The sequence below is a fragment of a genome, unplaced genomic scaffold (assembly GCF_019419815.1).
Source record: "Pyrus x bretschneideri cultivar Hongxiangsu unplaced genomic scaffold, Pyrus_bretschneideri_v1 Contig45, whole genome shotgun sequence".
Classification (NCBI taxonomy): domain Eukaryota; kingdom Viridiplantae; phylum Streptophyta; class Magnoliopsida; order Rosales; family Rosaceae; genus Pyrus; species Pyrus x bretschneideri.
The window spans coordinates 1,436,522-1,460,691 of NW_025999779.1; the positions used below are offsets into that span (position 1 = coordinate 1,436,522).

Consider the following 24,170-nt stretch of genomic DNA (forward strand, 5'->3'; position numbering starts at 1 on the left):
CTAGTGAAAATGCGGTGATTGTCGAGATCGTAAATGGTATAGGCCTTTTGTCCATGAGGATAACCGAGAAAAATGCAACGATGAGCCCGAGGGGAAAATTTGGTGGTGGGAGTGACAGAGGTGGCATATGCCAGACAACCAAAGACGCGGAAGTGGTCATAAGATGGGGTTTGCGAAAAGAGAACCTCAAATGGGGATTTATGATGGAGAAGACGGGTAGGGAGACGATTGATGAGATAAGTAGCGGTAAGAACACATTCCCCCCAAAACTTGATAGGAAGATGGGATTGAAAACGAAGGGCGCGAGCGGTTTCAAGAAGATGACGATGTTTTCTTTCAACAACGCCATTTTGTTGGGGGGTATAAACACAAAAAGTTTGTAAAAGCACCCCATGATCAGAGAAAAAACTACGAAGAGACAAAAATTCACCACCATTGTCAGTACGAATGCATTGGATGGTAGTGCGGAATTGGGTAGTGACATAAGCAAAAAAATCCTTAATTAATTGTTGAGTGTCGGATTTATGTTTCATGAGGAAGACCCACGTAAAGCGAGAAAAATCATCCACAATGGTTAAGAAATAATGAGCACCAGAAAGAGAAGATTGACGATTCGGGCCCCAAATATCACAATGAATTAAAGCAAAAGGGAAAGTTGATGAAATTGAACTCAAAAGAAAAGGTTGACGAGTTTGTTTTGCCAACGGACAAACATCACAAATATGACTAGAATCAAAAGGACAATTAAGAGAGCTAGATGCTAAAGCTTGCAAACGAGTGGAGGAGGGGTAACCAAGACGCCTATGCCAGAGGGAGCAGGGGATGGTAATGATGTTGCAGAGAGGTTGACGGGTGGGGAGAGAAGAGGTAAGGGCCACAAGGTAATACAGATCGCCATGTCGCTTACCCACACCAATCATCGCCTTCGAAACCAAGTCCTGCAAAACACACCAAGAAGGAAAGAAGGTTATGGAACACGATAATCCATCTGTAAGTTTACCAACCGATAAAAGGTCCACTCGGAAATTAGGGACACATAAAACATCCTTCAAAGTAACTGATGAATTTAAAGGAAGAGTGCCAGTAAAAGTAATGGGAGCGGAAGCACCACTAGGCAAAGAAACAGGCGGCAAATGTGAAGGAGAACGATTAACCAAACATGAGGCGGAAGAAGTAATATGATCCGTAGCACCACTGTCAAGAATCCATTGACCATGACGAGAGGTGACAGGTAACAAACCTTGGGCAAAATCAGTAGTGAGCACGGCATTGGCCTGAGGAGGGGTGGTGGTGTCACGTAGAGCAGCTAGAACACGGGAGTGCTGCTCGGCAGAGAGGTCAGGCATGGCAAGCTGCAAGTCATGCAAAGTGGGCTGGGCCCCGTGCACTTGGTGGGTCGTTGGAGTAGAAGAGGAGGCGGGGGCCTGGGTGAAATTATGGGGCCGGGAAACAGAAAACCATGGCTGCCGGGGAGGACTGGAAGGTGCATGGCTGCGGGAAGAACTGGAAACAGTGGCACGGCGCGGTGGTCGCCACGGTTGGCCATGGAGGGGATGGCCAACGGGATAGCCATGAAGTTTATGGCAGGTGTCTCGGGTATGATAATCAAAATTGCAGTAGGTGCAGTGGAGGGGAGGACGAGCAGAGGAGGGACGGGACGGGCCACGAACAGCCATGGCAGCAGGTTGATCGACAGAGCGGAGGACGCCCAGGGAGCGTTGTTTTTCAGCTTGAGACACCGAGGAACAGGCCTGACGAACAGTGGGGAGGGGATTCATTAAAAGAATCTGGTCACGAACAGCAGCAAAGGATTCGTTGAGGCCCATTAAATTGCATGAGTTGTTGACGGTCATGCTTGGCGTTGCAAGAGCACGTGCAGCCATCATTATAAGAAGCAAGCTCATCCCAGAGAGTTTTCAGGCGAGTAAAATAGGCGGAGATAGAAGAAGAACCTTGAGAAATTGTAGCAAGTTCCCGGTTGAGTTGGAAGATGCGTGGAGCATTACTCTGAGAGAAGCGTTCGCGAAGATCATCCCATACAGCTTGGACAGAGGTGGAAAAAAGCACAGATTCTTGAAGGTCAGGTTCCAAGGAATGCAGAAGCTAAGAGAGAATCATGTCATTGCAACGACGCCAAGCCGCGTGAGCATCAGGGTCGTCGGAGGAAGAAGGTTCTTGGATATCGCCAGTGATGAAACCAAGTTTATTCTTGGCACTCAAGGAAAGCTGCATGCCACGGGCCCAGGATGTGTAGTTATCACCATTCAACTTCTTGGATACAAGGACAAGATTCGGGTCGTCGGAATGATGAAGGGAAAAAACACCATCGGAAGAAGAAGAGTCAGCCATGGGAACGGCAGAGAAAGCTGCCGAAAAAAAAATTAGGGCTAGGGTTATAAACCTGCTCTGTATACCATGTAGAAAAAGGTATGTAGGCTAAAAAATATATTTGTTATTGATACGTGAATGTGGAAAAAAATGGAAGAGAATGCAAATGGAAGAGAATGCTTTTTTTCTCATTATCTTTCTCTACAAGATTACAAGGATATATATACATGATACAAGTGTGTAGGTAGGACAAGGTAGCCGTCCTAGTGTGTAGGTAGGACAAGGTAGGACGGCTGTAGGACGACTTGACGGCTGTAGGACGACTTGACGGCTGTAGGACGGCTAGTGTGTAGGTAGGTGTAGGACGGCTAGTGTGTAGGTAGGACAAGGTAGGACGGCTGTAGGGCGGCTGTAGGACGGCTAGTGTGTAGGTAGGACAAGGTAGGACAGCTGTAGGACGGCTTGACGGCTGTAGGACGGCTAGTGAATAATATTATATACAATTACACAAGGACTCTAACCATATTCCTTATTTGTCTAACAGGATGAAGCAACTTTTATAACGGGAATTTGAACTGAGACTAAAGCGTGGGCCTTCGATTTGGTTTCTTTGAGGCTAAGTATTTCAAACTCTCATTTATCACCAGACAATTTGGTTTCTTTGAGGCAATTTGAACTGAGAATGCTGTATATATAACCTGTCACAGCACAGCAGTCACAAACATGATTATGAACTTAGATTTTAAAGTATTGAAACTATTGTAGATTATTGACCATTGAACCCTCAAAGTGAGCTGGGCAGATACAGAATATGATCAAACAATCATCCATGGCATTTTCTTCTCTCTATCTTTTCCCTGTGTTATGTTTGTAAACCTTGCCTCTTCCAGTTGAAGAACAGGAAATTTCTATTTCTTTTTTTACCCTACGCTAGATACAGAATTACAGATACATAACTTTATGCGACATTACTACCAGCCTTTCATACGGGATGCACTCGTGCTCCTTGTATTGAAGTTAGTGGTATATTATCATATGCTAATTTAGTTTAGTTATGTGTTGAATTGGAGATATTGCTCATAACTGAACAAAATTTTGGGAACATGCCTTCTTTATGTTATCATTCTGTTGAGTACCGTTTCTTTTTTCTGGTAACGTTGCATATTTGACCTGTTTGTCTTGAAATTACTGAGACAACCGGAGATTCACTGTTTTGCTGCTCGATTCAAAGAGCGAAGTGGGGATATACCTGGTGCTCAAGCTGCCTATCAACTTGCAAATTCTGAACTCCCATTGGAGATTCACCGTTTGTTTTTGGTGTTTCCTTTTATATGTATGTGTATGTGTTTTTCCTCTGAATTATCACTTACATTTTTTTTTCTCAACAATCAGAATATGAAAAAAATAATTTTTTGTTTAGCCTAAAGATTTGTAGGTGATTTCGGTTTTTAATTTTTTTTTTTTTTAAAATAGTTGACATATTGGGCACAATAACAATAAATGTGCTAACATGGGTGGCAGCAATCATCTGACAACTTTGTCAGAACTGGGGGCACAAAAAATCCTTATATGTGCTCAACTCTTTGAGCACCAAACAGTCTATTGTGCCATTTTAGCAAAGGTAACGCCCATTGAGGGCGCATATACAAATATAGTTGCTGCATTGTTGCTATTGGTCTATGGGCACATACGTTGGTACTCTTTGTTGTGCGCAGTGCTCATATATTTTGTAGTGACTCTGGAGATTATATCTTAGGATGCTAGGTATTGGTCGCCTAACTTTTGTATTTTATATTATTGGCAAATAGGAAATGGGGTGTTGAATGAAGAAAAGATAGTTGGACATCGGCCTATAAAACCAAGAGGGGAAGTAGCAGGAGAGGTAGAAGTGAAATATATCAGTAAGGTATAAGGCTAGAGAGAAGAGAGAAAATTAGTGAGAGTTATTTGCGCTCATATTATTTCAAATAATGAGAGAACCATTATTGATGACCCGAGAACGTATGCACATTAGCCGAACCTTGTAAATATTGCATCTTACTTACTTTATATTCCACTACATACATATCGTTAGTTTCACAACAAACTTATTTAATAACCAAGAAGAGAAGATACGCGAAGAGAAACGCAATTACTTGTGGGGATAGTTTAACAGTCTGTTGGGAACTGTGGTTTCCCTGTTTGGGGCTTTGACTACTCTTTGGACTTGCCGCATTGATCGGATCTTGAGGGCTTGATGCAGCTTTAATCGTCGTGTGAGGTACTTTTTCATCACTTAACGGTAATGACGGGACATAGAGCTTGATACCACGGCCATTGGCAAGTTGCAGTGGTCTTGCATTCATCACTGCATACTGCATTTTAATTAACAGAAAAAGTTAATGCATGTCCACAAAATTTATACTTCATGTATGGATATACAAAGTCAAAATATGCTCTAGTGTGGCAAAAATTAGCACAGGAATCACTAGCAATGAGCATTTTGGTTTTGGCCAGGTTAAGCTTTTACCTTCTTGAAGGAGGTCGTGATTTTGAGTACAATTATAAACTTTTGTCATATTTTTGACATTAATTGAGTCAAATTAGCTATATTTCGCATTCTTTTCTTATAATACACAAATGATCATGCCACCTTATTGACCACAAGTTTATACACAGAGGATTGTGCCCATGTGTAAGACTAAGTATCTAATTTTTTTTAATTATTATTATTTTTTAACAATAAGATAAGTATCTTACTAAATTTGATGAAAAAACTATCAAATTTGATTAAAGGAGTAGGGTACGCCCAATGAGTCAACCATAATAATTTAGTTTGAATCCGTCTTGGAATCATATTTATTTTTAAATAAATGAGATTCTCTCTTGCAGCTAATACATTGTCTTAGTGGCGTCAGCCGTCCAATAAACACCATGTGATGAATCGTGCCAAAGATATATATAGTATACAGATAACATATTTTAGTTTGTTTTGTTCCATTATTCAATTTTTACCAAAGTTCAAATCTAAGTAGTCGTTAAATTAAAAAAAAAAAAAAAAAAAAAAAGGAAAGAGAAAGAGGAACCACTAAACAATTAAACAGATAAGGTGACTTACATCATCAACAACTTGTTTAAGTAACTCCAGTTGTTCTCTTGAAACAATATTTACCTGAGGACACCGTACATGATTAACTAAATGCTCTCATTACTAGCTATATATCAAAGACATGAAAAAATGCTGTAGGGTTCATAACAGTGTTGTACCCTTTCGTTTACTGTCCAAATGACTCCTTCCGTACAGGGAGGGGTTGTGAGTGATCCTATGTATCTGTGAAATCTTAAGCTGCGCCATATTATGTCCCTTGGATTAATCACTCCCAATTGTTTCTCCTTTCTTCCAATCATAGACAGGATATCCTTGTTCACCTGAAAAAGTGGAGCAGTTGGAATAACGCCATCAATCTCTTGACAATTCATTTACATCTATATGTTTTGAGGATTTTTACCTTTAAGAGAAAAGGATTGGGCGGACCAACTTGGTATAGGAATGCAATTACAGCTACACTGTTCTTGTCGGCGCCTCGATGTACCATGTGCAATTCCAAATCATACCTTATGAGGAGAACTCTTCAGATATGGAAGAAACGTTTTGGATTTTAAAGACAAAGGAGCTGAGGGAGAGAGACCTTACGCCATTGATGGTGTGCTCGGATGGGGTGTGCCAATGGCATTCATTGAGGAAGTATTCTGTGCCGTTGATTTGGATAGATCCAGCATCACCTTCCCATTCAAGCTGATCCAATTAAATACAATACAGAATCAACAAATTGGCAAGAATTAGAAAACGAAAGCTGTTTTGTGAAATGAAAAGCAGCACTCTTAACTTTTTTGCTAATAAGTATGCTGGGTTAAGATATATAACGTTTCTCCAATCTCCATTTTTTTTCTGAATTCACGTTGACAATATCTTTTAATCTCCAGTTTTTGAATCAAATCTCATGGACGATAGATATTCAACAAATAAATATACACAACAATAATACTTCAATATGACGTACGTTGTAGAAATTCATAAGACCATGCATTCTCCACCTATAAAAACCATGAAAAAATCTAATGTGATTTTCACTTCCTCACCGCGATGTAGTGACCTTCGTTCTTGAGAGTTGCATCCGAAGGCTTATGTCTCTGTGTAAGATCCCTTAAAGTTGGGATCACTTTGGCGGCTTGATTCTCTACTAAATCAATTGGTGCTTGAGATTTTCCGTCTTTGCATGCCACCCATTCTTTCTTAAGCTCTCCCCAGTGTTGTGGGCCTTTCTCATTCCCTTCTGTATAATCAAACTCTATTTCTTGGTCTGCACCGAAAATCCAAATTCAATATGTATGTAAGAACGATGATCATGATAAGATGGTTAAAATGATTTCTGCATACGTTCTCCTTTTCCACATGATTCTTCTTTGATTTGTTCAACCTTAAAGTTCGGAAATGAAGATGTGTGTGTAGAAGGAGAAAATGAGTGTGTAAATCAGTTCCCAATGGAAGTCCATATATCTGGCATTACCAAGTGGTTTAGCTGTAATTGGTATCGGGTGCCAGTACAGTAGGAAAATTGCCAAAACAAAGAATTGACGGTGAGTTTGCTTTGACTCAAGCATCATTCACAACAAACGGCAAGGATCGTTCATGCAGATGTTAAGAAAGAGATGCCTTGGTCTATGAATACTGAAATTTATAAAGCTTCCTTAATCATACACGGCAGAGCTAATCACTGTAAAAAAAAGTTACAGGATCTAGATGTGGAAATAAATGCTATCTTCACCTATATTAGATGCTAAGTTTGAGTAACTTGCCTTGACTTATTCTTCTTAGCCACAACGCCATCTAATAATATCTCACCATATTTCATGGGAGTGATAAACTTCTCAAAATTTATGCATGACCCAAAAGCTAGTTCATGCTCAAGTTGTTATTATTCCCACAAAATAAAATCAATTTTTATTTTCGAATGCAAAAGAGCGTAGAAATCCAAACAATAGCTAAATTGTAGGAAAAGGATAATTTAAGAACAAAATAAAACAGTTATTGGAATTAGTTGACACAATAATTTTTTATTTTAATTTTTATTTTACCAAGAATATAATTTATTGATTATAATCGAATTGAAATGCATACAACTTCCGCTAAAATGTTAAATAGAAAATTGAGGCCAATACAATCTCACTCATAGGGACAACCCTCGTTAAACACATGTTTGGCTACCAGTGTGTTGCACGATTACATTTCTCTGGATACAAACATGAACTCCGCTGAACCCAGACTTCGCGCAAAAGTCTAGTTGTCTTCCAAGATACATTCTGATAAAGTTTGTTACTTTAGTGTATTTTGATTCACCATTTCATTGATTTCTAGGGATTTGAAATGAACATAGGAATAAAAAATGTTGCAAGTTTGTGACAGCTACAAGGCCATGCACAATGAAGGATTTAGGAAATAATATTAGGGGGTCTGTAAGAATAGCACCCTGCGCGTGCATTTTTTTTAAAAATAGTATGCATATCGTCATTTCATCGAGTCTTGATAGGCCTGAAGTCATTTGGAAAAACATACTGCACACTTGTTAATGAATGCTTAACGAAGAAACACACTTACCTTGAACACACTAACATTGTTTGATATCATTGCATCTCATTAATATGTTTGTCCAAGAATGATGATGCTTTGTTATTCTCTGAGATCACCATTTCATTTACATTGCATTTTGGGATAATTTTTTACTTGGTTTTTTTTTTTTTTTTTTTCTACCTGCAATTGTAATCACAACCAACAAACAAGCCAGAGGTAAATAATATTAGGACTAGACTGTAAAGGGGCAACACCTCTCTAATGCATTTTATCAAGCAATTGAAGGGCATATATGAAGGGACATTCAACAAAGTTTGGAGGGTCAGCACTCAAGTTATCCCTGGCGTTCACTAAGTTCAGGGGGTTAGCTGACCCCCCTACCCCTCAATGCATCTGCCCTTGGCTATGCAAATGCATCAACCATATTTTGATTTATAAAAAGAATGTTTGTAGGGTTTTGGTACATTCCCAACTTACAAACTTATCTCTAAATATGCTAAGAGACAAAATTGTACTATGAAATACACCTAGCATTCTCTAGATTTAATCTTAGCCCTTCATTAGGGGTTTTAAGTGATCTAATCTAGAGTGTACACTTGTCACTTGATTACATAACCAAAAGCTTTAAACAAAACCAGCTGTTAGGATACGAACCCTTGTTCTTCCTCTTTCTTCTTCAATTATGCAACAACCTTCACTTGGAGCTTCACTTGTTGCCTTCGATCCTTGGAACCAAAATCAATTTAGGTTCCAACACTCCCCTTTAAATTGGTTCTGGTTGTCATGCCAAGAAAACTTCTCAGGTAATTGAATCTTAGCTTTGGAAATGCTTTTGTGAAAATGTCAGCGATTTGATCTTCTATTGTGCCATTCCTTGTTCTTTTGTGTTACGGAGCTATGAACCTCATTGACAGGCCTAATCAATGAGGTTCACAGTACTTGAAAATCTCTCATTTCTTTGTGGATTTAAAACATGAAAAAGCAGTGACCTTTACTGAGAAATCCATGGAAACAAAGACAACCTAGTACTTGAAAATCTCTCATTTCTCTATGGATTCAAAAATTATACCTGATTTAGGGGGGGGGGAGGGGGGAGCCTTTGTACTATATCGAGAGAGAGAGGTGCCTATGTGTGGTGGAGGGAGTTGAAACTTGAGATTGTTCGTCAGAGTGGAGATGGGAGATGTTTCATCGGAATTGAGAATGGGTTTGTTAGTTCGAATTCAAGAGAGAGAGAGGGGTGGGTGGCTGAGGCTTTAAGTTGCTAAGGTTCGAAGAATCAAATGAGAGAGTTTGAGTGAGGTAGAAACCCTAACTTAGAACAGACAACCCTGATTAATTGGAAACAATCCAACTGTTCAAATTAATTATAAATATATATTTTCAGTTCGGTTCGGGTTTCCCAAACCATTGAATATGTAATCCTGAAGGAGGGAGTGAGGGAAAGAAGGAGTGCAATGAGCACAATGTAGATTGGATGAAAAAAAATTGCTTCAAAATTGAATTTCTCTTTTCTTTACTGGTTATAACGAGAGAAACCAATAATTGAGAGCAGTGTTTTAAAAGGCCTCACTTAACTTTGCCTAGGCCTTGCTTAGGAGCTAAGCGGCTAGCCACTAACCAGATTAATCTATAGGCATTTGGAAAATAAGAAAATATGCCTAGATCTCCTAGGCGTCCGCCCAGCACCCATAAACCCGCTTAGGCACCAACCAAATTCTCCTAGACTGTTTAGGTGAGCTAGGAAATTTTGTAACTTTTTTTTGCTTTTGTTTAAGAAAATGACTTAGGTCATGACTCTCACTTAGACAAAAAATATATAGCTTTCATTTTACATTTTATATTTTCAATAAATTGCAAGAGACTTGTTGGATACTTGGAGGAACACTCATTAGATGTCAAGTACTTTAAAATTTGCATATCATTCTATTTTGCAATTTATTTGTACCCGAAGACAATGATGTGTTTATTAAGTATTAGTAGTCACTTATTTATATGTTATATAATGAATTTAATTAAAATTAAAAAAGCCTCATAGGTCCCTACCTAGTCCCTGCTTAGGTGCCTAAGCATTAGGCTTTTACCTGCAGCTCGACTAGCGGCTAGTGCCCTTTAAAACCTTGATTGAAAGAGCATGATGACGGTGGCTGGTGGATGGGGTAAAGGCAGTTGTCAACAACAACACCAAAAACCCTTTATCTTTCTCTGAACCTAATTCAACTCTTGCAACTCTTCGTTGACATAGTCAATGGCCAAAATTTTCATCCATCATCTTTTTTATCATTCTCCTCCTAATATGATGCCACTTGGCATCATCATAATGGGGCAATTGTAATATTTATTAGTTACTGTTTGTAACTAATTAGGAGTTATAAGGTCATGTGGTTGTTATTTTGGAATCTTAGGGCGTGTTTGTTTGGCCTCATTAAGTTTCACTGGACTGGCTATGATTACTAGTCAGTGGAATCTTGTGTTTGTTAGTAGCAAGGACTAGGTTTAATGAGACTAAGGGGAACTCGCCTACACTAAATGCCAAAATCCCTTGAAATTGAGCAAATTGCTAAGAACAGCTCCGCTTCACCCTTCCCCGCTTCGCCCATTTGCAAGTTCTGCACTTTAGCCCTTTCGTCTCCTATTTTTTTCTTCCCAGAAAACTTTTTTTTTTCCAGTGAGGCAGCCATGGATATGTGGTTAAAACATATTTCCCAACAAACTCATTTTCTGTTCAAAAACTAGTTCTCTGATAAACCCATTTCGTGGAGTTTTGTAAATGTACGACCTTTTGGGTTGGCATTTATCACTCCATGGCAAACCTATAGTAACAAAGGAATTACCCACATGGGATTTTGTAGAAATTGGAAATTTACCCTTTAAAGGCCACATCCAAATCTTGTATATAGAAATGCTTTCACCTGTACTTACACTGTTAATTTTCTTCCCTTCAGCATCTCCACTGCCAACATTGTAGACAGGAAAGATTTTGAGATTGGGGTCTTGAATTTGAAGTCATCTGGTACATTTCCAAAGCCTCATTCTTCCACTCCTCAGAAGTTATTCGAAGATTTCAATTTTAACTGGCAATTTCAATTTCAAATGAATTTTGTGATTGTTTATGCTTTGTGATTTGGGAGAAACCTGTGGAATTTTGGGAGAAGGACGGGAATTTGCATTTTGTGTTTGGTGAGTTAGACGAGAATTGAGGGAAAGGAAGAGAGGGACATGACGAAGAGTTCTAGAAAAAGGAGAAAGAAAAAAAAGAATTTTTTTATTATGTTTATAATCCTACTTAAACTCCGCCTGTGTAAATTTATCTTATATTGCCGGTCCCAATCTCAGATAAGGGAGGAGATAGAGGGCGTCAGGTAGTTAACAACCGACATTCCTATCTTACGTCAAATCCTTATGATAATGAATCATGAATGAAATTGCGCTAAAGTTAGGTCGTCACCCGCAAGTGGCATGCTGTGTGGCCCGAGCACAATGATAAGTGAGCAAGGGTCGCTGTATCTCCATCGGTGCTCGGATGCAGTGTTGAATGAGCAAGATGGCCATAGAAACTTCTTTTTGAATGACTTCACTCAAAGTTGTTTGGTAGCATCTGCTCCCATCAACTTTACACATGACACGCAAAAAAAGTACTTTGACCTTATTAGACGGGGGATGGTGAAGAAGTTAGGACAAGAGGGTAGAGTTCAAGAGAGTAGAATGTGTTTAGGAACGTGGAATATAAGAACCTTAACGGGAAAATATATGGAAGTAGTGGAAGTTATGGTGCAGAGAAGGATAAGTATTATGTGCCTCCAAGAAACTAAGTGGGTTGGTCATAAGGCAAAGGATCTTGAAAACTCAGGTTTTAAACTTTGGGATTTAGGCACAAATAGAATGAGAAATGGTGTTGGCATCATCGTGGACAAGACCTGACACAAGATGTTGTAGATGTCAATAGGGTAGGAGATAGAATTATGGGAATCAAGATTGTAATAGGACAAGAACTCATCAAAGTGATTCGTGCATGAGCATCTCAAGTAGGGTTGGATACAAGTTTGAAGAAGAAATTTTAGGAAGACCTTGGAGACTTGGTGCAAGGAATCGCTCAAACGGAGATGGTATTTATATGAGGAGATTTAAATGGACATGTGGGCAAGGAGACATGCAACGATGTAGGTTTTCATGGTGGCCATGGTTTTGGGGAGAGAAACGAGGATGGGGAAGCTATCTTAGATTTTGCAATGGCATACGATATCTTCTTAGCCAACACCTTCTTTAAGAAGAAAAAAGAACACGTGATCACCTATAAGAGTGGGTCTTAAAAAACACAAATATGTTTTCTTCTAATGAGGAAGGGGGATCATATAACTCATAAGGATTGCAAAGTTATACTAGGAGAGAACTTGTCTAATCAACATTGCTTGTTGGTGATGGATGAATAAATCAAAAGAGTGAGAAAAAAGAACAAGATCTTGAAGTGCCCAAAGACTAGATGGTGGAATCTAAAGGGAGAAAAACAAGCAATTTTCAAAGAGAAAGTAATCACCCAATACATTTGGGATAGAGAGGGAGAAGCTAGCTAAATGTGTGATTCTATGGCTAGTTGTATTCGAAAAGTAGCAAAAGGGGGAATTAAGAGAGTCCAAGGGCTTTGCTCCACACCAAAAGGAATCTTGGTGGTGGAAGGAGGAGGTACATATAAAGGTTAAGGCTAAGAAGGAATGTTGTAAAACCTTATACAAGGATAGGACCATGAAAACAATGAAAGGTATAGAATAGCGAAGAAGGAGGCGAAGAAAGCTATGAGAGAAGCTAAGCTAACGGCTTTTGACGATATGTTTAAGCGACTAGATACCAAAGAAGGAGAGTTGGATATCTGTAAACTAGCTAGAGCAAGGGAAAATAAGACAAGAGACCTAAACTAAGTGAGGTGCATCGAGGATGAGAATGGAAAGGTTCTTGCTACAGAGAACGCAATCAAAGACAGATGGAGATGTTATTTTCATAATCTTTTCAATGAAGGACATGAAATGAGTACTTCTTTGGGGGAGTTGAGTAACTCAGAAGAGTGTTCTACTCATTTTACCGCCGAATTAGGAAGGAAGAAGTGGTTGTAGCTTTGAAAAAGATGAAACATAGAAAGCAGTGGGCCTAGATGATATACCGATCAAAGTGTGAAAAGTCTTGTAAGAGTCGGGTATAGCTTGGCTCATAGATATTTTCAATAGATTTTGAAAATGAAGAAGATGCCAAATGAGTGGTGAAAGAGCACTTTGGTGCTTATCTACAAGAATAAGGGACGTACAAAATTGCATGAATTATAGGGGTATTAAGTTAATGAGTCATATAATAAAGCTTTGGGAGAGAGTAATTGAGCAATAGACTGGGGAAAGATACATGGGTCTCGAACAACCAATTCAAGTTCATGCCAGGGCGCTCAACCATTGAGGTAATCTATCTCTTACAAAGATCGATGGAAAGATACAGAGATATGAAAAAGGATTTGCACATGGTTTTTATAGATTTGGAAAAAGCGTATGATAGGGTCCCAAGAGACATTCTTTGAATGATTTTGGAGAAGAAAAGAGTATGAGTAGCATATATCCAAGCTATAAAGGATATGTATGATGGAGCAAGGATTGCCGTAAGAACTCATAAAGGACAAACTAAAAGCTTCCCCATAACTGTAGGGTTACATCAAGGCTCACCTTTAAGTCTTTAGCTTTTTGCATTGGTAATGGACGAGTTAACAAGACATATTCAAGATGATATTTCTTGGTGTATGCTTTTCGCATATCATATAGTGTTGATAGATGAAACTCATGAAGGAGTAAATGCGAAGCTTAACCTTTGGAGAGAAGTGTTGAATCTAAAGGTCTTCGCCTAAGTCGGTCAAAGACAAAGTATATGAAATGCAAGTTCAGTGCAAACAGAGGCTCAAATGAGTTAGGGGTGAGGATTGGAGATCAGGAAGCACCAAAGAGCGACTACTTTCGCTACCTAGGATCTGTCTTGCAAAAGAACGGAGAGTTGGATGGAGACCTTAACCATAGAATATAAGCTGGATAGATGAAGTGGAAGAGTTCATCCGGCATGTTGTGTGATTGTCGTATGCCACTTAAGCTCAAGGGAAAATGTTATACGACGACAATAAGGCCAACAATGCTTTATGGCATGAATGTTGGGTGGTGAAGCATCAACATGTACATAAAATGGGTGTAACGGAGATGAGAATGCTTTGTCGGATGTGTGTTTACACGAGAAAGGATAAGATTAGGAATGATGATATCTGAGGTAAAGTAAGAGTAGCAAAATTGAAGGAAAGATGAAGAAAATTGGTTACGGTAGTTTGGTCATGTGAAACAAAGAGCTAATAACGCTCCAGTTAGAAGATGCGATTACGGGACAGAGGTTCAAGGCCAAAGAGGTAGAGGAAGACCTAGGAAGACTTTGGAAGAGACTCCAAGAAAAGACTTAGAGTACTTGGATCTAACAGAAGACGTGACACATGACCGAGCACAACGGCGTTCTAGGATTCATATAGCCGACCCCACTTAGTGGGAAAAGGCTTTGTGTTGTTGTATTTTTATAATCTTCTTAGTCTATTCTAAGCCAATCTAGCTTAGTTAATTCTAAGCCAGTCCAGCTTAATCTATTCTAAGCTAGTCCAGCTTAGTCCCCAAAACGAGTCCAATTTGAAATAGTCCGGTGCAACAAACACACCTTTAGTAGCTAAATTGTTATTTGTACTATAAATAGTAAGTCTTGTAAATAAGAGGAGTCATTGTAAAGTTGTATTTCTTAATAGAAAAATTACAGTTACTGGTACATTGAGTAAATAAGCAGAGAGAAGGGGTGTGCTATCCACACACAACTATTTACTTTTCACACATATCTTGTTAATTTATGTCTTTTGATCATCATCAATTCATTCGTTCTGATGGCCGAAAATTAAGAGAGTGTGTTGGAAGTAAAAATGAATGTGGGGATATCACACCCCCAGAGAGAACCCTAACATTGGTATCAAGCCAGTCCTTTGATTCTTCTCGATCCTTTCTCTTGTAAGTAAACATGCTTGTAATGAATGTTCTGCTTTGAGTCTAAGGTAGAAAATGAAGACATTGTGTGCATGCTATTACGACACGAGAAATAGGACAATGCAAACTCACAATTGGTGCAGCAGATTCATACTATTTTCTCTTATTTGACAAATTCAACAAACCACATAGGGATTACAAGGCTACTAGGAAAGCATGAAAGAACAGTAAAGGAAAATATTTATCTTAATTGATAACCAATTAGAGAAGATACGCGAAGAGACATGCCATTAACTTGTGGAAATAATCTGACAGATTGTTCGGGACTGTGGCCATCTCTTAGGGACTTGCTGCTTTGATTCACTCCCGAGGGATTGCTGCGGAATTAAGTCTCCTCCTGTGAGGTAATTCTGCATTCAAGTAACTTAACAATGACGATGGGCCATAGAGCTTAATATCTCGGCCTTCATCACGTTGCAATGGTCTTGCATTCGCCACTGCATACTGCACATTCAAGAATCGTGCTATATCGTTAAGTATCTTGTTAAATTTGAAGAAAAACATATCATATTTGATTCCCGAAAAATTGTGCCTTTATATGACTGATATAACAATACCAAACACAAAAAACCATATTTGTTCCAAATGAAGGCAGCTAACAGTACTGTAGTAATGTTTTATTCTATTTGTAGAAATTTTCAGGTCGACGGGCCGAGGGCCCACTCCAACAACACCGATACTGTCCCCACTTAACCACCTGCACAATCCTCAGGTGTGGGGTTTTATCACAAAAGGCCTCGATGTTAGTTAGAGAGGGGTATTTCTATTTAAAGCACTCTTCTCTTCTCCCTTTGTCCGATGTGGGACTGGGGGTTCCAACACTATTAATAGTTTTGCCAAGAATTCATATTTAATAGACTTTAATTGTTGAAATTAAAACAAGAAAGACAGAAGGAATCATTAAACAAAGATATGAAGACTTACATCATAAACGGCTTCTTTAAGTAAGTCCAGTTGTTCTCTTGAAACAATATCTACCTGAGGGCATGAAGTTTATGATTAGCGAAAGGTTCTCATTAATTATTGGCTATATATCAAGCTAATGATGAATGCTTTAGGGTTTTGGGTTGATGAAGTGGATGTACCTTTTCGTTTACGGTCCAAATAACTCCTTCTGTACAGGGAGGAGTTGTGAGTGATCCCATGTATCTGTAAAATCTTGAGCTGGCCCATTTTATTTCCCCTGGATCAATCACTCCCAACTTTTTCTCCTTTGTACTAATCACAGAAGATATATCCTGGTTTATCTGAAAAGGATACAGTACGTGTCAGAAGACCATGAAATGAATATCTTATAATTCATTTACATGTGTTTTGTGGATTTTAATTACCCTTGATAAAAAAGGATTGGGCTGCCGACTTCGTATAGAAATGAAACTACAGCTATATTGTTCTGGTCTGCGCTTTGATGCACCATGTGCAGTTCCAAATCATACCTAATGAAGAGAACTCTTAAGTTTAGACATGGAAGAAATATTTTGGATTTTTAAGATAGGAGCCGAGGGAGAGAGGAGAGAGAAAGAAAGAGACCTTACACCATTAATGGTGTGTTCAGATGGGGTGTGCCAATGACATCTTTTGAGGAAGTAATCTGAGCCGTCGATTTGGATAGATCCAGCATCGCCTTCCCATTCAAGCTGAACCAGTTTAATACAATACAGAATCAAGAAATTGATAAGAGGAAGAATTTTTCTTAGAAAAAAAGAGTTCTACAAAACCAAAGTCATTTTGTAAAAATGGAAAGCAGCACCCTGAATATTTTTTACTACTAATAAGCAACTTTGGTTTTCATTAGAAGAACGTGTTTCTACAATTCACTCCAACATAATAGGAAAATAAAGGAAGGTATTGTAAGAAAATAAGAAGATGTATGTGTCAATAGCACTATCCTAAATATATACATGGAAAATAATGTATGAAAATTGAAGTAAGGTACACTATGATCAATTGTCTCTGTCAATCACCTCCAAATTTCAGATTTCATGGACAATAATTGTTTGACAGTTAAATACATACATAAATAGCACCTCCATACAACAGAGGTGGTACAAATTCATAAGACCATGCAAACTCCACAATTTCAGTTAAAGCATAACAAAACTCTAATGTGATACTCTCACCGCGATATAGTAACCTTCATTCTTGAGAATTGCATCGGAAGGCTTATAGCTCACTATAAGATCCCTTGAACTTTGGATCACTTTGGTGGCACGACTCTCGTCTAAACTTATTGGTGATTGAGATCGTCCATCTTTACATGCCGCCCATTCTCGTTTAAGCTCTCCCCAGTGTTCTGGGCCCTTCTCACTCCCTTCCCTATAATCAAACGCTATTTCTTGGTCTGCACCAAAAACCTAAATTCAAGATGAATGTAATAATAATGATCATGATAAGACGAGTGAAATGATTTCTGCAGAGTTTCTTTTTCTGCACACATTTTTCCTTTGATTTATTCAGTTCATAGATTAGAAATAAATACGGGTGTGCAACGGGAGAAAAGAAGCTTGCAGAAATCAATTCACAATGCAAGTCTATGTACTTGGCATTACCGAGTGGTTTAGCTGTAACTGGTATTTGGTTCCAATACAAAAGAAAAATTGTCAAAGCAAAGAACTGAATATGGGTTTGCTTTGATTGAAGCATCATTCACAGCCAACAATCACTAAGATCGATCATGCAAATGTCAAGAAAAAGAAGCCTCAGTTGTATTCCGATTTAGACAACAATGCACTATGAGGCTATGACGAATACTGAAATTTATAGAGCACGGGGTAGGGTTAACCACTGTAGAACAAGTTTCAGGATCCAGATGGGGAAAGAAATCATTCCGTTTACTAATACCTATATCGGTTTTGTAATTCACATCACCTATATTAAATGCAAAATTCAAATTAATAATACGCCTTCACCTATTCTTCATTTTTCTGGTTCATTACTATAAATAGACAACATTGGACGACAATTTAATTTGGATCCTCTACAGATTTTCTGCCTACATGCACTTTCGATCTTGACCATTCAAATAGATTCAATGTTTAGCGATACTATAAATTTATTTTACCCTCTTTGGTCACCTGCCATCGCCAAGTACCATTTGGATCATCCAATTATTGGGGAAAGATTCAATGGCCGAGTACCATTGGGTTCTTTATTATTTTCCTTCTAATAATTGATTATTATGGTAAAAAATAACCAGAGATTTGCAATTGAAAAGGACAAATGCCATTCGAATCGTGGCTCTTTGTACTTTTTTATTTGTAGAGAAAATATGAATCCTATTGTGGTCTATTTTATCTGACAAGGAGAGAGAGGGCCGGCGGCAAGATAACAGAGAGAGATGTGTTTGTAGGGTTGTCTAGTAATAAGGAAGGGAAGAATCCTTCTGCCTCCAAGGAATACAAAGTCCTAATAGGAAAGAATAACTAGTAACAAATCTAATCTAGGACTTATACAATCACACTTAAATAAGAAATTTATTGCAAATCTTACAATAAGGAACCCTATCCGGGAATACAATATCAAATACAAAATCAATTACATAATATATTCCAATCTAAATACTGGTTTTCTAACATACACAAAACTTGAAAGATTATCACGTGTTTACTTTTTAAGGTTACCATGGTAGTCTTCTATTTATTTCCCAAGTTTGTGACAAAAGTAGAAAAAAATGAGACATGACTACTTTTTGTAATTTAACGAATGAGGATTCTCTCTGGATTCTTTTTGTGAGGATTCATAAGATCCTTTAATCACGTCCGTTCATCGTACAAAAAAGACAAAAGCAGCCAAATCAAATCAAGCGATTTGTTTCAGTCATCGGATATTTGTTTTGTAATCATCACATATTTGTTTCTTACCAATAGTACTAAAAAAAAAAAAAAAAAAAAAAAAACCAGTGCTTTCAGCCAAAAAATATTAGTCGAGCAGAATAACAACACTTCGTCAGGTATACTTTGTCATCAAAGCTCGTTGCATGCACTTTAGCCCGACGAAAATAGCAAAACCAAAAGTAATTTGCCTGACTAATCTTCTGACGTTAATTTCGTCGAGCAAAATTGTGTTGACTAGCTATGCTCGACGAATATAGCATGCCCGACCAAACTTTTTCATCTGGCAAAGTTTTCTTTTTTTTTTCAAAAAAAATAATAAAATACAAAATCAATGAAATTGTCATCGAGTAAGATTAATAAAAAAAAAAAAAAAAATTAAAAGCTTGCTTGATAACATCTTTCATCAGGAAAACATTTTTAAATATTTTTAAAATAATAATATGTTGTAGGCATAATTTACTGAACAATTATGGAGGCCAGAGAGATAGGGGTGCGGCATATAAAGAAAAGAGAGATATGTAATTGTGAAGTGTGTGTTATCTCAAGTCATTGTGCTTTTATTTATAGTAGTAGAGAAAGTTAATTCCTTACCCTTTGGGATTACAAGTCTAAAAGGATAATATCTAATCTAAGAGATATGGTAAAATCCCATAAGGATATCCTAGATATGTTAGGATTTACAATCACATTCCTAATCTAATAGGATTACAACACTCCCTCTTGATTGTGTAAATACTCAAACAAATGGCGCATCAGGTCTTCAGCAATGAAGTAAGTACAATTAATGAAGTTGTCAGCACAATGAGTGAACGCGAGTCTTAGATCAATGGAAGAATGCATAAAAAGGTAAAGCTCACAAAACCTTGCTATGGTAAAACCCAAGGTGGGATAAAAACCCATAGATTAAGGAGAAACGTGAGAAGTTGCATTAAGTCAAAACTATACGTCTTTTAGACACAAGTAAAAGAGCTCACAAGGGTATGATCAGCCCAGATGGGTGCCTCATCAAAACCTAGTTAGGTAGTAAAAGCCCAGCCCAGTGAGAATAATGCTCCTAATCATTGGAATAAAGAGTACATTAAGATTAAGTGAGTATACTTTTGGATACTCCCCCTGGGTTTGATAGAACTTCCAAATAAGAACTACAAGCATTGCATATGAATAGTTAGGCATACTAATTCCTCGGACAAGCTTCTGGAAAGTTGACTTCAGTAATGACGTCGTGTAGAGGTGGGTACAGTTGTCTAGGATCCGCTTGCATGACTTCAATCTCCTAATGCTTTGCTGATATGATGTAGACACAATATGTCTTAGTGTTGGCTTCGTTGATGTATCATGTATTGGTCGAGTTAATACATGCAGCATAGTCTTCATGGATCGTCGTTAGGACTCAACGATGGATTAATACAACAAATACTTCAAATATGCTCAGCAAGAACTCCTAACCATATCTCACTTATGGCGTAGTTAAGTGAGGTGAGTCTTGGAATGATTCAAAGATTTTGCAACTAAGGTAATATCGTGGACCTCCAAGATATTGTGATATCCCTTACGGTAAAGACATAATCGTTCGGGGATTTTGCCTTATGTGGGTATGATAAGTACCAACATCAGCATAACAAACAAGGTAAGCATCATTTGGAGGATCAGGGGGGTAGGATCCGCTCAAGATGCATTGGGATTTGCCCAAATTCGTAGTGTCTTCAGGGTACGTCTTTAATACCAATTTAGTGGTTACGTGTAGCGGCGATGCTGTATCTTTACCAATAGATCAACATCAAAGAAGATGTCCTATCTAATACAATAAGCTAAGTACAACGAAGCACAAAGTTGAACTTAAATATGTAATTTTGGATTCCATAACCTCTTCAAGGGTCTCATTTGCATATAACGTATGGACGATCACAGGTATTCAAAAGTAACACCTTCAGAGTGTAGTTCAACTAGTAGACCAAAATACCGTCAGAACAATGATTCAACTTCAAGTCAAGGCATAAATGAGTTTTCCCAAGATATCTTAAATTCCATCTTCAGGTGCGAGGCAGTTTTCTCAAGCTTTTCTAGAGTCTTAGTAAGATTCGTGTCAACAACATAAACTGTAGCTCTAGCAATTCGGAATAAAACTTCATAGTTTAACACGCAAAGGCATTCATTCATATTCCTAACTAATCAAATAATCACTTAGATGGGTATACCACATCTGTTAGATTATTTCAATCCGTAAGTGAACGCGTCAAATAAGTTAAAAGGGTGTTCCGTGGTTTAGAACTATTTGAACCAGTCCATGTAATTCTTCGAGAACTTACATGTAAATCTCTGTATCAATATCCCCATGGAGAAAACACTAACCACATTTCATAATGATGCTATCAATCACAAGACGTTTAAGAGAAACCTTGTGCTATAAGGCGTGCATCATATCGCACTATTTCATTCACCTTATAATGCTTCATTTCCCACTTGTAACATAATAGGGTTACCTTGGGCAGTGTAGGAACAATAGGTCCAAAACACACTTTGGTAAGGAATTTGACCTGGATTGTAATTTTGGTTGTCCAATTAGTCCTACGTTTTCACTTAAACAACGGAACATGGTTCGATATCGTCGCTTTTCGTTTATGTTGGTAGCTACCATATAAGTGAAATCATCATCAATGGTAATCTCATTTCAATTCCATTATCTCATCCAAACTAGTATACTGGACCAAGAACTTCAAGTCTCAAGAGTAATCCAGATTAATCTTATAAGATGGAAATGATTTGAGACAACAATCGAGTATAGATTCATTGTTATGCCATGGCCTTCCTCTTCTAGGAAAGTGAATCTTATAAATCTAGTGATCTGTCGTGCTCCAATCCAAGACAGATTGATTGGCTATCCGTCGGTGTACCGGACCGTCCAACAGGGGCAACACACCGTTTAGGGATGTTGACTCGACATCCGTTAAGTACGTCTATCCTTGCAGCCATGTTTGCAATTGGCATATGTTCTCGTCACTTTAGCTGGATCAGAGGAATGTGTCTGGAGCAACATTCTAAAAGCTAGAATTCATTGCACTTGCTTATCACACTTGTGTGGTATAGGGATCGAAATGACACATAATGGCAACATCCATGAAAATTCGCACCATTCTACAGGAACGTTGACATTTTTATCTCCTCCTAACGGCTGGAAGACTGTCTCATTGAAGTGATAACCCGCAAAGAAGCGGTAAAGAGATCGTGTGTAAGGGCTATAAGAGAGCTAGTGTGAAGGAGAATCATAATCGATAAAGATTCATATCTTTCATTGAGGACCCATATTGGTATGTTGTGGCAGTGCAACTTAGCACATAGAATACATACCCAAATCGCGTAAATACGAAAAATGTCAGGTTTGTACCCAGTAACCAACTATAACGTCAAATAGGTTGGGTGGCAATAGGCCTAGCTGCGTACAAGATTGCATAAGCCGTAGGTAGATACCAAAAACGTGGTATGTTCACCAAGGTCCAGGAGATCATTTAAATTGCGCTTTATGATCACTATGCAAGGCTATTTGGGGTGAACATGGGAATTCGATGTTTAATTATAAACCTAAAAGACATGCAATCCTTTATAAAAAATCGTCGATATAAACTTCTGGGCGTTATCTAGTCTCCCAGACTTTAAGGGATAAGTAGGGTGGTGAACCCTTAATATCGACCAGGAGGTCTAGTAGTAATGTGTGTGGAAAAACATGTGACCAGTTTGTCGATTCATCAACCAAAGCCATAAATATTTATATGGTCCGCATTTTGGTTGGATTAGTCCACATATATTCCCTTGAATCCACTATAAACAAAGGTGATTTCGTATCTTTGTGAGGGATGATTTAGAAAATCAATTTCCCTAATGAGCAGGCTTGGCAAAATATGCTTGTAGGCACAAGATCCTTACTTCGAGTAAGGAGATACGTCGTGGCATCATTATTTAACCTAAGTGTCCTAAAAGGTCGTGCCAAAGCAAGTAAATTGCTCAATCACCTAGCTCCATGACAACCATGTGTGGCATGTTCCCAATTGGGAGGCAGCCCATTGGCTCTAAATCAAAGCTTCATGCTCATTTTTGGAGGTGGTGCAAAGATATTCCTTTCTATTTTCTGCAATGGTTTCATTCATGATCATTGTTCTCTCGAATATCCTTAAAACTCAACAATGTTCTTTTGGAATGGGAAGAATATAAGGTCTCTGACATGGTAATTCAGTACCATTCATACACGAGGAACGTGCCAATGCTCTTAGTCAGGTTGGATAAACCTGAAGTCGTTGCTAGAGATGCGATTTAGGCATAAAGTTAGTGTGCGTAGTATCGCATTCATCTATACAACTACCTTTTCCATATTCCTACCTAATCATGTGTTTAATTGAATTAGATCACATGTATTAAGAAACATGATTTAATTAACTCATATTTGAGGGCAATATCAATAAGATTATCCATAACTAAAACATACACCAAACTTGAATCCAAGAACAAGGAAAAATGTTCACAAAGTAAACCAAAGTTACTAGGGTAGATTCGGCCAACAAGGCCATTCATGTAAAAATTTTGCTCCCCCAACAATGTTTGGTGAAGCAAAATTAATCTCACATATTGACTACGATGATGGTACTCTTTAAAGACATTGGTAGGGGCACGAACAGGTGCATAACCAATCATCTATTCCATCGAGACGAAAGTAGATTTTTCAGGGTTAAGGTTTGGAAATATTATCCCTTATTCTTGAAGTTTTAGGTCTTAGATGCCAAGATCACGCTTCGAGCATGAACACCTTGGGAAGCCCTGATTCTACCATATGTTGCAAAAACAAACTCAATATTGGATTGTGAGAAAGATAAACCCAGACTTGAGTTCGATAAGCTTCAGCCGAAGCTGGATGGGTCTGTTCAGTAGCCTTTGCAGAAGTAGAGCAGTACCGTTTAGCGCACCTTTGCCGAAGCAGAGCATGCCCACCCACCATTCGGTAGGCTTTGACCGAACTGGGTCTGTATCTTTGGTAGACTCCAACTGAAGCTGGGTCTATACCTTTTTCTCACATTTGTGGTAGTAATTAGATTCGCTTTCTACACTGCTGCTTCAGGAATGAGTTAGAAACTTAGAAGAAGGAGAAAAATATTCTCCAGTCAAAACTCGATCGGATTTATAAACTTCAGAATTGTATTTATTCATGGACATAATCACGGTACGCTTCAGGCAATGTCATTCATGATTAAATGGGCCATAGAAACGAGCCAAAGAGCCATGGAATCCTCGTTCGGGAGATATTTCCATTTATAATGCTTCGGGCATAAGTCT

The 24,170-nt window shown here is 38.3% G+C and overlaps 1 protein-coding gene and 1 pseudogene across 1 annotated transcript; both read right to left on the minus strand.

Moving 5' to 3' along the window:
- Positions 1-5,677: 5,677 nt before the first annotated feature.
- On the minus strand, positions 5,678-6,972 carry LOC103965711 (annotated as a pseudogene).
- An 8,349-nt stretch (positions 6,973-15,321) lies between these two features.
- Positions 15,322-17,667, minus strand: LOC103965703 (alpha carbonic anhydrase 4-like). The gene is made up of 7 exons (XM_048567545.1): positions 17,571-17,667; positions 17,142-17,362; positions 16,552-16,658; positions 16,382-16,457; positions 16,107-16,268; positions 15,946-15,999; positions 15,322-15,465 (listed from the first exon to the last, which is right to left on the minus strand). The coding sequence occupies exons 1-7, from the start codon at positions 17,665-17,667 to the stop codon at positions 15,322-15,324; spliced, it is 861 nt and encodes a 286-aa protein (XP_048423502.1).
- Positions 17,668-24,170: the final 6,503 nt, after the last annotated feature.

Excerpts from the sequence above, each read along its gene's own strand:
- LOC103965703 (XM_048567545.1), bottom strand. The coding sequence starts at position 17,667 with ATGATGCTTCAATCAAAGCAAACCCATATTCAGTTCTTTGCTTTGACA. Across the intron at positions 17,363-17,570 it reads AGTTACAGCTAAACCACTCG|ACCAAGAAATAGCGTTTGAT; the intron begins GTAATGCCAAGT and ends TTTTTGGTGCAG. Across the intron at positions 16,458-16,551 it reads CACACCATTAATGGTGTAAG|GTATGATTTGGAACTGCACA; the intron begins GTCTCTTTCTTT and ends TCTCTTCATTAG.